Source organism: Pristis pectinata, chromosome 4 (genome assembly GCF_009764475.1).
Source record: "Pristis pectinata isolate sPriPec2 chromosome 4, sPriPec2.1.pri, whole genome shotgun sequence".
NCBI lineage: Eukaryota > Metazoa > Chordata > Chondrichthyes > Rhinopristiformes > Pristidae > Pristis > Pristis pectinata.
Genome location: NC_067408.1, coordinates 93613494 through 93626985, shown reverse-complemented (window position 1 = coordinate 93626985; position 13492 = coordinate 93613494). Strand labels below are relative to the sequence as shown.

At 38.0% G+C, this 13492-nt stretch overlaps 1 protein-coding gene across 1 annotated transcript in view; it reads left to right on the top strand.

The window, feature by feature from the left end:
* The window catches only part of LOC127569487 (F-box only protein 40-like), a 28252-nt gene extending 17434 nt beyond the window's left edge, over nucleotides 1-10818 (top strand). The window contains exons 4-5 of the mRNA XM_052014194.1: nucleotides 226-2112; nucleotides 7707-10818. Coding sequence (XP_051870154.1) covers nucleotides 226-2112; nucleotides 7707-7940 — 2121 coding nt within the window. The 3' untranslated portion in view covers nucleotides 7941-10818. The remainder of the gene's footprint in view (nucleotides 1-225; nucleotides 2113-7706) is intronic.
* Nucleotides 10819-13492: the final 2674 nt, after the last annotated feature.

The window sequence follows — 13492 nt, the reverse complement described above, 5'->3', positions numbered from 1 at the left end:
CTTCATTGAGAGCTGGAACCTTGCATGCAGAAAGTGATTCACACTTTCCAGGGAGTTACCTATAAATATTTGATTTACATTTTAATGTATGACACACAGTTGCATTCAGATTTTCATAATTTTAGGCTAACATTGCAAATGTACATAAAATATTTACACCCACCACAGAAGGATATAGAATCAGGTAAAACAATTAAATTAATGAAATGTCTTTTGCTTTTGTAGATCAAAAATAGAAGTTTAGCTCCTCGATTGCACGTACATTGTGAAAAATGTTACAGTCGCCACTGTAAAAAGTCATTTGAACCTTCTATTTCCTGTTTGGTTATCAGTTGTCCTTCCAAGTGTGGGGCTGTTTTTCATCAGTGTAAGGAAAATGAGCACACTCTATTGTGTCCTCTGGAACATGTTCCTTGCATAAATTCAGCCTTTGGCTGCCCCTTCTCCATGGCACGCTACAAACTTTCCAAACACCTTCGTGTCTGCCCTGCCAGCATTGTGTGCTGCTCAATGCAATGGAATCGCTGGCCAGCTAATGAAGAAGACATAATAATGAATAATGTTGTTGAAGAATCCCTGAATCCGGAGAATTTAGTGTTGGGCACTGCAATGAGGGATCAGCAAATAATTTTCAATTCTGTGAGGATGGCAGAACTTTTTCCAGAGATGGCAGAGAATGTTAATGAGAATGATTTGGATTTGAAAGAAACAGGGGCAGAAGGAGGATCGCTTGTGGCTTCTGCTTGTTTGGATAGCGATTATCTCAAAACAGGAACAGAAGTGCATCAAAATGGAATTGACAAAATCAGTACTGATGTAGAAGACATGGTTGAACTAACCCAAGAAGAACAAACAACAGAATCTGAGGAAGTGATAGATTTTGCTAAGTATTCTTCTTGGGAGGGTATCTTCAGTAAGGATAAAGGTGGCTGTATGACTGAAGAGAAAACTGCAGAAGTTATAAATACTCAGAAAAGCAAGAAAGCAAACAGCACTGATAATAAGAAAAATGTGACTGAAAATAAAACCAATTCATCGGACCCATCTTTGTTAACAGCAGTAGAAATCACAGGTGAAGCTCCTTGGCAAGAAGGTGTCCTGGAAAGACTGCAATCTCGGATGGATAGAAAACATTTCAATATGTACTTGGTGCATCATGGCAGTATGCTTATTCGATTTGGTCAGATGCGTGCATGTACACCCAAAGAAAAAGACTTTGTTTATGGAAATCTGGAGGCCCAGGAGGTTGTAACTGTCAACACATTTAAGATTCCAACCAGCTACCGAATGAATCGTGAACATTATTCGTCACGTAAGAAAGAAATGGAAACCAAATCTGTGGACACTTCTGACCTAGACACAGTGATTCCTCAAAATGATGAAGTAACTATTTCATTGCTTTGTTATTTGGAGAAAATGCTAAAAGGCCATGCCATATCAGAAACAAAGACCACTAATAGACTAGTAACTGATGTTGCGACTCAGACTTATTCTTTTCCCTCTGCTCCTTTTGGTCGTGATGTGGTTTTGGCTGATGTAGCGGCAGAGAAAGCTTCTTGCCTATATTTGCAACTCCAGACAGAATGCATCACAAAAAGATATAGCAAGTCGATTTCTGTCTTTACATTCATGTGTCACCATTTCTTCAGACGAGATGAGTTTTCATCACACTTTAAAAATGTACATGCTGACATTCAGTCATCCCTGAATGGATGGATGGTACAGAAATGTCCTTTAGCTTATCTTGGCTGTTCCTACACCCAACAGAGATTCTGTCCCTCTGCACAGAAGGCAAAGATGATCTACAATCAACAACTAAGTGCGTTTGCAATCAAGCCAGATGTTCCTCCAGTTTTGTGTCAGAATGGTAATGGGGACATAAATGCATGGGGAATTGGGAAGAATTTACTTAGCCTATGTAGCCTTCCATTTGAGATCCTGAGGCACATTGCAAGCTTCTTGGATGGTTATAGCCTAACACAGTTGTCCCAAGTGTCTGTATTGATGAATGAGGTCTCCTCTGCATTACTGCAAGAGCATGGCATGGTCCATCTTGTCTGGGAAAAGAAAAATTACTCGCCTGGAAGTTTTTCTTGGAGAGCTCGAAAAAGGGCAAGTATATTTCATTATGTTGATTGGAGTTTTTAAAGAAAACTACTAAAAACCTTAGTGGCTGCCTTCTTATCTCTATAATTGAGACATAAATAAATGTAACCATATCTTGCCTTCTTGATCCTCTGTATTCATACTTAATGTTAGGTTATTTAAAGAAAAATCTGAACAAAGCCTCTTTAAGAATATTGATGTAGGCAGCAAGGTAGACATGGTTTACATGGACTTTAGTAAAGCTTTTGACAAGGTCCCACATGGTAGGCTGGTCCAGAAGGTTAAGGCACAAGGGGTCTGAGGCAAGTTGGTAAACTGGATACAAAATTGGGTTGGTGGTGCGAAGCAGAGGATAGCAGTGGAAGAGTGTTTTTCTGACTGGAAGTCTGTAGCAAGTGGTGTACCGCAGGGATCAGTTCTGGGACCTTTGTTGTTTGTAATATATATAAATGACTTAGATGAGAATGTAGGTGATCTGATTAGTAAGTTTGCAAGCATGACAAAAATTGGTGCAGTCTTAGGTGATTACTTAATACTTCTGAAGATTCCTGAATACTTTTAAACACTTCTACACCTTCAAGGATTTTAAAGCATAAAAATTAATATTTTTAAAAAAATTTACTGTCCTGTTCAAACCAAGGGGAAAGACTAGTACCCTTGGTTTTTTCTCAATACAGGATTCTTCAGCAAATCTGGGATAAGGCTTGGATGAGGATGTGGAAGGGTGGGTTAGTAAGTTTGCTGATGATACAAAGGTTGGTGGTGTTGTGGATAGTGTAGAAGGTTGCTGTAGATTACAACAGGATATTGATAGAATGTAGACCTGGGCTGAGAAGTGGCAGATGGAGTTCAGCCTGGAAAAGTGTGAAGTGATACACGTCAGGAGATCGAATTTGAAGGCAGAATACAAGGCTAATGGCAGGACTCTAGCAGTGTGGAGGAATAGAGGGATCTTGGGGTCCACGTCCACAGATCCCTCAAAGTTGCCGCGCAGGTCGATAGGGTTGTTAAGAAGGCATATGGTGTGTTGGCCTTCATTAGTCGGGGTACTGAGTTCAAGAGCCGCAAGGTAATAATGCAGCTCAAAAGAACTCTCGTTAGACCACACTTGGAGTATTGTGTTCAGTTCTGGTCGCCTCATTATAGGAAGGAGGTTGAAGCTTTAGAGAGGGTGCAGAGGAGATTTACCAGGATGCTGCCTGGATTGGAGAGCATGTCTTATGAAGATAGGTTGAGTGAGCTAGGGCTTTTCTCTTTGGAGAGAAGGAGGATGGGAGGTGACTTGATAGAAGTGTACAAGATGATAAGAGGCATAGATTGAGTGGACAGTCAGATACTTTTTCCCAGGGCGAAAATGGCTAACATGAGGGGGCATAATTTTAAGGTGATTGGAAGAAGATATAAGGGGGATGTCAGAGGTAAGTTTTTTACACAGAGTGTGGTGGGTGCATGGAACGCACTGCTGGCAGAGGTTGTGGGGGCAAATACATTAGGGACGTTTAAGAGACTCTTAGATAGCCATATGAATAATAGAGAAATGGAGGGCTATGTGGGAGGGAAGGGTTAGATAGATCTTAGAGCAGGATAAGATGTCGGCACAGCATTGTGGGCTGAAGGGCCTGTTCTAAGGCGTTTTGCCAAATTTGCCATTCCCCTGCTGACTTCTGTATAAATTTCAGCACTAGTTCTCTGTCATCTTCAAAGCCATGAAGTGTTAATAGCAACTTTGGGACTGCTGTGTTTGCATGCACAGAAATCCCAAAGTTACTGTCAGTGATGCATGATAATGTTAGCAGTTTTGTTGATGTTTCTCTGTCAATATCTCCTTATGTGGTTTGATGTTAAGTTTTGTTTGATGATGTCTGTAAAGCACCTTGGGATATTTTGATATATTACTGGCTATTTGTTCATTCTATTGCTTTTCCATTGGTATGAGGTATTTATTGAAAATACCAGTAATAATCACACTTTACTATGAAAATATTTCTAAATGTTATTCAGAAACAAAATGTTCTTCAATAGCCTAAAAATTATTTTCTGCAAAGTCAATGACCCCAATTTGCTATTTTTCCATTACCAAAGCATACATTGATGGTATGTTGACCTTCATTTAGTTCTCCTCTATCTGTAATCTCTGACAGTTTAAAAATAACCAGACTTGATTGTAATGTTACTAAATCTGGGAAAAGCAATTCATGGCATTCAGATTCTTGATCACATGCATTCCCACAGTGTGTTTAACTCATACCTAATGATAACAAAACAACATTGCTGATAATACGTTGTATAATTCAAATAATAGATAATTTCTTTGTATTGGCCCACTGTCCTTTGAAGACACTGCAATAAAACACTGTTCTGTCATTGCTCCTAGCATATTAGGAAGGCAAAAGAATAATATGCTAGACCTCAAGGTCCCTGAACAGCATACTTTTCCAGAGTCCGGCTTTTACAATGAGAATAATGGTGAGGCAATTAGTGTTCGCCTTCATTATGGTGTAAATCAGAAAGCATCTGCACATGCAGAGTAAAAAACAGGATTTACTGTCCAATTAACCTTCTCCTTCACAGGCTGTACTATGTGGTACCTTGCCTAGTTAACTCCAAATCATAATACATGTAAGAGTCTGAAGTTGCAATATTTACCTACTGGATATCCACTAAACATTACAGAAATAGCTTGCCCATTCAAGTGTGATGAAATTTAATAAAATGATAGGTCTTAACTACTGCAAAACAAACATTCTGGAAATGAAAACTACAGAAGTGTTGTCCCATTCTGCTGTTTACGATTTTACATTTTAAGGAAACATTTCCATTTCCTTATCTCTCAATTCCATCTTTTCCACTTTTGTTATTTTTGTTTTCTATGCATGATTTTACATTGATTTAAACATTCTAGTTTTCTCTTTCTGGTTTGGGCTCTGCATGTCTCATTGAAATTTCTTAAACCTGGGTGGTTGAAATCATGCAGTTGCCTTATTCACAATGGTCTCGATCCCCTTTTCAGAGGCTCAATAAAGATGATACTACTCAAATGACCACAGAGGGTTTGTGAGCTGAATGAGATCATACAGTCAGCAGCAACTGCAAAATCTGCGTCATTTTTATTCTTTTTTGGAATGTAGGTGTCCCTGAGAAGACTCACACCTGCTACTCACCCTAAGAAACTGAATGATTTGCTAAGTTATTTCAAAGGAAGTTAGGAGCCAACTAAAACTAGAGAGTGCTGGAAGCATTCAGCAGGTCAGACAGTCAGAGGGAGGAGAGCAACAGGCTGGAAACAGTCAAGAACCTTTCATCAAATCTGGAAAAGAAAGAAGACGAGCATGATTTAATTTGCAGAGAGAGAAAGATGTCTATGATAGGGTGCAGGCTAAAATAATCAAGGTAACAATTACTTTAGAAACTGGCAATTAGGACAAAATGATAGAGGGACAAATTGAAACAAAGTTACAGCCACAACCGTGAAAAAAGGGGGTTTACCTGAAATTATTAAACTCTGTAGTAAGTTGCAAGGGTTGTAATGTGCCTAGTCTGAAGATGAGTAGCTGTTCCTCAAGTTTCTGTTGGGTATCATTGGAGCAATATATGGGGGCAGGGATAGAGGTCAGAGTGGGAGTAGGATGGAGAATTAGTGTGATGGATAAATGGAAGTTCATGGTCACCCTTGCAGATCGAAAGGAGCAGTTCCGCAAAGTTTTCCCCAATCTATGTTTGGTTGCTCTGATTTAGAGAAGGCCATGTCATGAGCACCAAATGAGATATTCTAAATGTGTGAATGAAATTACTGCTTCATCTGTTTGCATCCTGATTGGTGGGAAGGGAAGAGGTAAATAGGCAGACATTCTGATACCCATAGTTACATGGGAAAGTGCCATGAGAAGGGGAATAGTTGATGGAGATGGAAAAGTGGATCAAGGAGTCGTGGAAGGAATAGTCCCTTCATAATGATGAATGGGGACCCAACCATGTGAATCCAGACCGGATGGTTTAAGAACAGATTTCCTTCCCTAAAGGACTATAATAAACCAGTTACATTTATAAATCTTGAGAACTTCATGATCACGTTTACTGACTGACTGCTTGTAATTCCCGGTTTTTTAAGAATGGAATTCAAATTCAATAGACTGCAATGGTGGAATTAGATTTCATAATTTGTAGATTGTCCAGGCTTCTGGATTATAAATAGTTTCAATAATGTATCTGCTACTGGATCTCTAGCTATATTGAGCTCAATGAATGCAATTGATGCTGCTCATTTTGTAGAAGTTCCTACCATTTGAAATAGATGATACAACTACTAATACATTCTTGCTGCTGGTAGAGGTTTTCCTTGTATATGTAAGATAAGGTTAGTTTCGAATAAATCTTATTTATATTCCTAAAGGAATCTCAGTATCTTGTACTAAAGCACAAGCAGCACCAAAGTCATTTTAAGGATTTGTGATAATGATTTCTCTCAATATAATTACTGTTTTTTCATATTAGGCACTCATTAGACTTGCCACAAAGAGAAATCAGAAACTATCAATCTCTTGTTCTGACACGTATGATTACAGTTACCCATAGAGATCAGTGGAGCTTGTCTCCTCTCCTGCCCCTTCCCCACATAGTGGTCCAGGAGTGTATAAATGAATTGCCCGGTTGCTCAGAGTTTGTTTGTGTTTTTGAATGGGTCCATGGTCTAAGACCCATACCAAAATGGCATTTATAATCTCCAGATTAGATTAGACTTCATATTTTTAGGATTTATTTGCTTAATCATAAACATAAATTTGTCCATGAAGCACTGTGATTGGGCAGTACAATAGATTATGATTAATTATTTTATTTTATTGTCCATTAAAATTATTTCTTTATGTACCTTAGAGCAGTAGCTTTGTGTATTACAATAGTTAAGGACTTTGTCACCAGAAATAACTATTTCTAAATAGGAGTGTCTATTCCTTCCTCCTATGAGCAACTGGATTTAAAATGAACAAAAATGACTTAAAATTAAAGCATGGTGAACAATTCAATGGGTTTACTGGTGATAAGTTAAAACTTTTCAAACGTGCTGTGAGTGAAAGAAAATGACCATAATTTGAAGCGCTTTGTGAAACAGCATAATTAGCAGAATCACACTGTAGCCATCTGTGGACGCTAGTACTTTTCTCAGAGGACCTGATTTGGGCATATTGAATCATGAACCAGCAAAGATGATTATGGAAAATATCTGCATGAGTGGTTTTGGATATAATTAATGTCTAAAATTTCTCAATCTTTAGAGCTCCTTTGACTGATTCCTCCCCTTTGTACTTATATAAAGTAGTAGAAGTAAGCAGAACCTCAGCTCTAAGATATGGAAATCAGTTTTAACTGTCTCAAGCAATCTACTCTAGGGAATCTTATTTGGCTCTTCTTGAATTCTTATCTTAAGCCAGCTATTAAATGCTGCACAATAATCAACTAAAAGTGCTTGCACTTGGGGTAAAAATTCTCACATTAGTTATTTCATGGTATTACCTCTTTACAACATTAAGTGTATCTTTAACTTCTATAATTTGATTTTGCAAACTGAACCTTGAATTAATAATATAACTTTCTTTTTATTACAGAAATGGCAATTCAGCTCTTTCTTTTCCACAATTGAAAACTGGAATTTTAATGACAACCCCAGCATGGCAGAACATCTGAAAACTTGTTCATACTATGTGACAGAGTGTAGATCAAAGCGTGTGCCTCTCATCAACATGTGCAGAACTCAGAAACCAGAACAAGAGAAAATGAGCCTTATTCATATGTTTAACAGAAAAAAAACAGCAAATAGATTTTCCAATCTGATTGCATGAAATTTTAATGTTTTGATCCTGATTATGTTACTGTTAATTCGGTACTCTGAAATGGTAAGTATCACAGTTTATATTTAGGACATTGTATTAGTAAAAATCATATCATATATGAAGCACAGACTGTATTCTGCTTGACATATAAACTTAAGCTAGGGCAATGTTGCAAGGTAATATATAATGGATGTTTGACCACAGGTTATCCTTATGTAATAAGACAAAGTGCATAAACATTATGTTAAACCAGACTTGAATATAAGAGTTGTTTCATGTAGGTGTATCAATAGGAACAGATAGGAGCTTGCAAACAATTTATTGTATCGGGAGTTTCTTTTTATAGTCAGAATCTAATTTACTCAGATAATGTCATGTCAGAAACTTAAAATGTATATTGTTATTAGTGTGGTACATGGATCTGCCAACAGGCTTCTCTTTTGCATTGTAGGGTACAGTTCCTTCAGTTCTCATCAGAGTAGGATTTTGGGAATGTCAGCTATGGAACATTCAGGGCAGAACCTGAACTTGAATGGTAGAGGAAGAACAACTCAATCTGATTTGCTTCTGTACATTTATTTGTAGTTAGCTACAGAATGATATGACAGAATGAAATGGGAAAATAGTTATTTCTTAATGAAGTTTTGCTGTATTAAAATTGAAAATAGGACAATTGTGCTTCTAAAGAGAATTGCATGTGTCATAGACCCTCTGAGATATTCTGACTCTTGACTAGGGGTTATGGTATTAAAAATGAATCCTTCATTGCCTTGAACACATTGCTGTAATACCCAAGCTCCTTATTGACACAGAGAAAGAATGTTCATTCACAGAACAAATATCTTCCACTTCAGTGGCCAGAATTTTAGAAAATGATGTGGCTATGCAGATCTTTGTTACATGTTTCAACAATGGTATATCACATTGAAGATTACGTTGCATGCCCACCATGTTTTTTTAAACAAATTTACAAAACAAACAATATGATTTAAAATTGAGAAATGTTCTATTGCCCAGGAAGGCCACAACTACGACTGGAATGTCTTGCCCACTGAAGAACATTGAGAACTATACTCTCAGGATGGAGGTTAGAAAACAGAGTCAATCTGCGATGCACAAATGTTAGCTTCTTGGTGTTAATATTTCAGAGGAAGTCAATTTGATTCAGTTAATACCTGTCTTGGAACATTGTCTATGAGTCAGAATATTGTGCTTTTAGAATTTCTACCTTGCTTTTGAGGTCAAATTATAGGCTGAACCTCTACTGCCATCTTGAGGTAACCATGAAGTTGCCTGTTACTGTTGAGATGGGAGTTTAAAGATCCCAATGTTTAAAAAAAGATTGGACATTCTCTGATGTTCTAACAGTATTCCTACTTCAAGAAGTACCTGCAAAAATCAAATTAATTGATCCACCAGCTTGGCTGTTTGTGGGACGTTGGTGCATTTTGTCTACATTACAATAGGTCCTGCTATTGAAAAAAACATTGTTTACGATGCTACAATATGCCAAAGCACTATAAATGAAAGAACTGCTATTGAAATATATTGACATTGATGTCAGTAATCTTTGCACTATTGTACACATCATTTGTACTTTGGTTATCAGTGGAGTATTCATTTTGTAATGCTTTGCATACTAGTTGATGAGACTGAGATCCTTGGATCTGTTGAAGAAAAGATGACTTATGTACTCAAAAGTTGAGTATAACATTGGGTTGTAATAGGACAGAAGCGGAGAGGGATTAGATTGGAAGTGTTGAAGCCAAGACTCATTACAGATGCAAAGGCCTTAATATTTATTGAGGAGCAATCTTGGAGGAGTTAATGTGGGGAAACTTAGTACGAGCCTTCCTGAACACTCTGGAGTTTTAATTAAAGGCTGTGATTGGATTTGTTTTTTTAAGATTCTCTCTCCCTCTCTCTCTCTTTCTCCCCCTCTCTCCCCCCCACCTCTCTCTCTCTCATTCATTGCCAGGCTGGCTGGTGGGAAAGGCAACAGATATGTAGGCCATTTGTCCCCTCATGTCTGCTCTGCCATTCAGTAAGATCCTGGTTGATCTTTTATTTTGAAGCTACTTTCCTGCACCAATCTTTTATCTCTTAATTCCCTAAATATTTAAATATCAATTAATCTCTGTCTTGCTAATGGTGATTGAGGTGAAGTCACAAGATGGGAATTGCCAAGACATTGTAAAATTTGAAGGAGTGGAGACTGCATAGTGGTGGAAGTAGTGAAGTTTGGGGTTATGGAGACTTCATTTCTGCAAGGAAAGATTGCAAAGTCTGTGATCTCATAGGAATTAGGTGGGGAATCAGGACTGTGGAGTTTTACAAGAATAGTTTACTTCTTCTGGCCAGGTGTACCAGTCAGTAAATGATGCAAATTCTACCATTGCCTGAACCACGTACATTCTATTGGACAACAGAAATGATTTAAATACTGACCATTTAGCATGTTGCATGTGGCTTCAGGAAATAGATTTATAAATTACAGTCATCTAAAATATTGAAAACAGGGAGATTTTAACTGGGCTTTTGTATTACAAGTGTTAACAGCCAAACATAATTCTTCTCACAGTGCAGGAATATTTGGAGTTACAGCTGTATGTATCATGTTAATACAAGTTAAATTTCAATTGATTCTTGATCAGCGCTACTGAAACTTGTCAATGGCAGTGTGTGGGGATGGTATTTATTTAACTCAAATGACTGAATGATAAGAAGGGAACTTGAGACTCTACCCTTCAGAGTTGCTGGCCGGTTGGTATATTCACAGAAAGCAAATTAGTAGACGGATGACTGCTCTGTACTGGTATTGGCATCCAAACTCTTTTGCCTCTACGCAGTTCAAACTTTTAAGACTTGTAGCAAAATTTAAATTCAATAAAATATAAAGGAAGAATTTCATTAGAGTATATGTACTTCATTAAACTTTATCTTAATACTGGTTTTCAAACTGATATACTGTAATAGACGTGGTGTTGCATGATCAGTAAGAAGAATTATACTCAAGCAGACTTAGATGGCACCTAACGCACTGAAGCGTCCTCCATACTGTCTAGAAATGCTGTTTTTTTTCATGCTGCTGTGTCAGAAGGGGGATTGGAACCTATAAGCTTCTGACTTGGGTCGAAGTGCAGCCCACTAATCCACAGTTGCTAACTTTGTCGAGCTCCATGATGCATATGTCCATCTACCATGAGGAAAACTTACTTATTTATTATAATACAAACAGAGGTCATTTGCCCATTGGGCCCATTCCGGCTCTCAGCATAGAAATCCCATCAGTCCCATTCCCCCTTCTTACTCACCTGTACCCCTGCAACTTATTCTTTCTCACATGCTTATCAATTCCTCTTTGATTCTTTTTCTAACCCTTACCTACAATAAGGGGTAATTTATTGTCGCCAGTTAACCTAGCAGTACACTTTTGGGATGTGGGAGGAAGCTGTAGCCCTTGCAGGAAACCTATGTGGTAATGGGAGAATGTGTAAGCTCAGACTGCCTGCACCTGAGGTCGGGATTGAATCAAGGTGCCTGGAACTTTGAGGCAGCAGCATCAACTGTCACGAAGCTCTTCAGACTCGAAACACAGTTTCTCCTTTCACTATATTAGTTTAATTTTTTTAGAGTTACCTGGCAAAACTGCTTTGGAACACTGAAGACCGATCATTGGTTCAAATAAGACGGTACAAATAACATTTGGTTCATTCTCTTCTGATGTGATAAAGAACTAATGAAACAGTAATATTATAATGTTAATGTTATACAGGAAATGTTAACTCTGTTTCTCTTCCCACAGTGTGACCTGACCTGCTGAGTATTTCCAGCATTTTTATTTCTGTTTTTATTTTAATAATATACCAATGGGGAAGTGTTTTACTGTACTTGGCTTAGAAATAAAGTATACACACACACACACACACACACACACACACACACACACACACACACACACACACACACACACACACACACACACACACACACACAGGCCTGAAATAAAATTAATCAGAAGTTATAATTTGTGGAGAATATGATTTGTGGTAAGCAATCAGAGAAACTGAAAATTGTTTAATTTTTTTTCAGAGTCTGACAAGTGAATTAACATTGATGATTTTTCTAAGTGAAGAACCATTGTCAAAGAATTGTTTTAATGCTAATTTCTTCCAATATTTCTTATCTTCTGAGAATATAAATTTATAATGACATACAATTTGGAGGCATTTGAGACACTCCAGTATCTAACCATTCTTCATGCATGTGTTTAGTTGATCTGCTCCGGTCCTTATTCAATGATCATTACACACATTAGATAGTAATCGAGAGAGTACCCTGGTTAATTTTGTATCCTCCTAGCCAATGAAACTAATTATATTTTCCCAACTTCTGCCTCCCACTGCAACCATCCTACATATCATATTGTAGGCATTGCACCAAGGGACTTCCAGATTTTATAGCTATTAAGCCATGAGAAAACTGTTTTGAAAGTAACATACTTTTCATTTATAAAATGTGGTCTCCATTTATTGCTCATTCCCAATGTTTCGAAAGAAAATTATGTTCAGCCATCTTCTTGAAATGTTGCTGTTCTGAGAATATATGGTCTCTGACTTGCTCTTTTGGCCACAGTGTTTAGGGACTTGTTCAATCAAGTTTCTGGTCCATAGTGACCCTCAGGGTGTTGAGAGTGGGAGACTCAACAGTGATAACACCACTGAATCAGTGGTAGCGGTTAGATTCTTTCATGTTGGAGATGGTCATTGCCTGGCACTTGTAACTTGTTATGACTGCCTGAATATTGTGGCGTCTTGTTGCATGCAAGCATGGAATCATAGAATCATCCAGTCATAGAGCTGAACAGCATGGAAATAGGCCCTTCAGCCAACCACCTCCATGCCAACCTTTTTGCCCATCTACACTAATCCCACTTGCCAGTCCATATCCTTCTTTGCCTTGACTATTTAAATGCCTGTCTAAGTGTCTCTTAAACATAGTGATTGTATCTGATTCCATCACCTCCACCGGCAGAGAGTTACATATACCAACCTCCCTCTGTGTAAGAAAAGATCCCCCTTAAATCCCCTCTTAAATCTCTTCTCTCTCACCTTAAACCTATGTCCTTTTATTTTTGATACCTCTACAGATTCTGACGATCCACCCTATTTATGCCTCTCATAATCTTGTATACCTCTATCAGGCTACCCCTCAGCCTCCTTTGCTCTAGGGAAAACAAGCCCAGCCTATACAATCTCTCCCTATAACTAAAATCCTCCAATCCATGCAACGTCCCGGTGAATGCACTCTCTCCAGCACAACCATATCCTTCCTATAATGTGGAGACCAGAAATGCACACAATATTCAAAGTGTGGCCTAACCAGTGTCTTATAAAGTTACAATGTAAAGTCATAACTTTTATATTCTTTGCCCTGACCTATGAATACAAGCATGCCATATGCCTTCTTCACCACCCTATCCACCCATGTTGCCACTTTCAGGAGTCTATGGACTTGAAGCCCAAGGTCACTTTGTTCATCAACATTCCTTAATGCTCTAT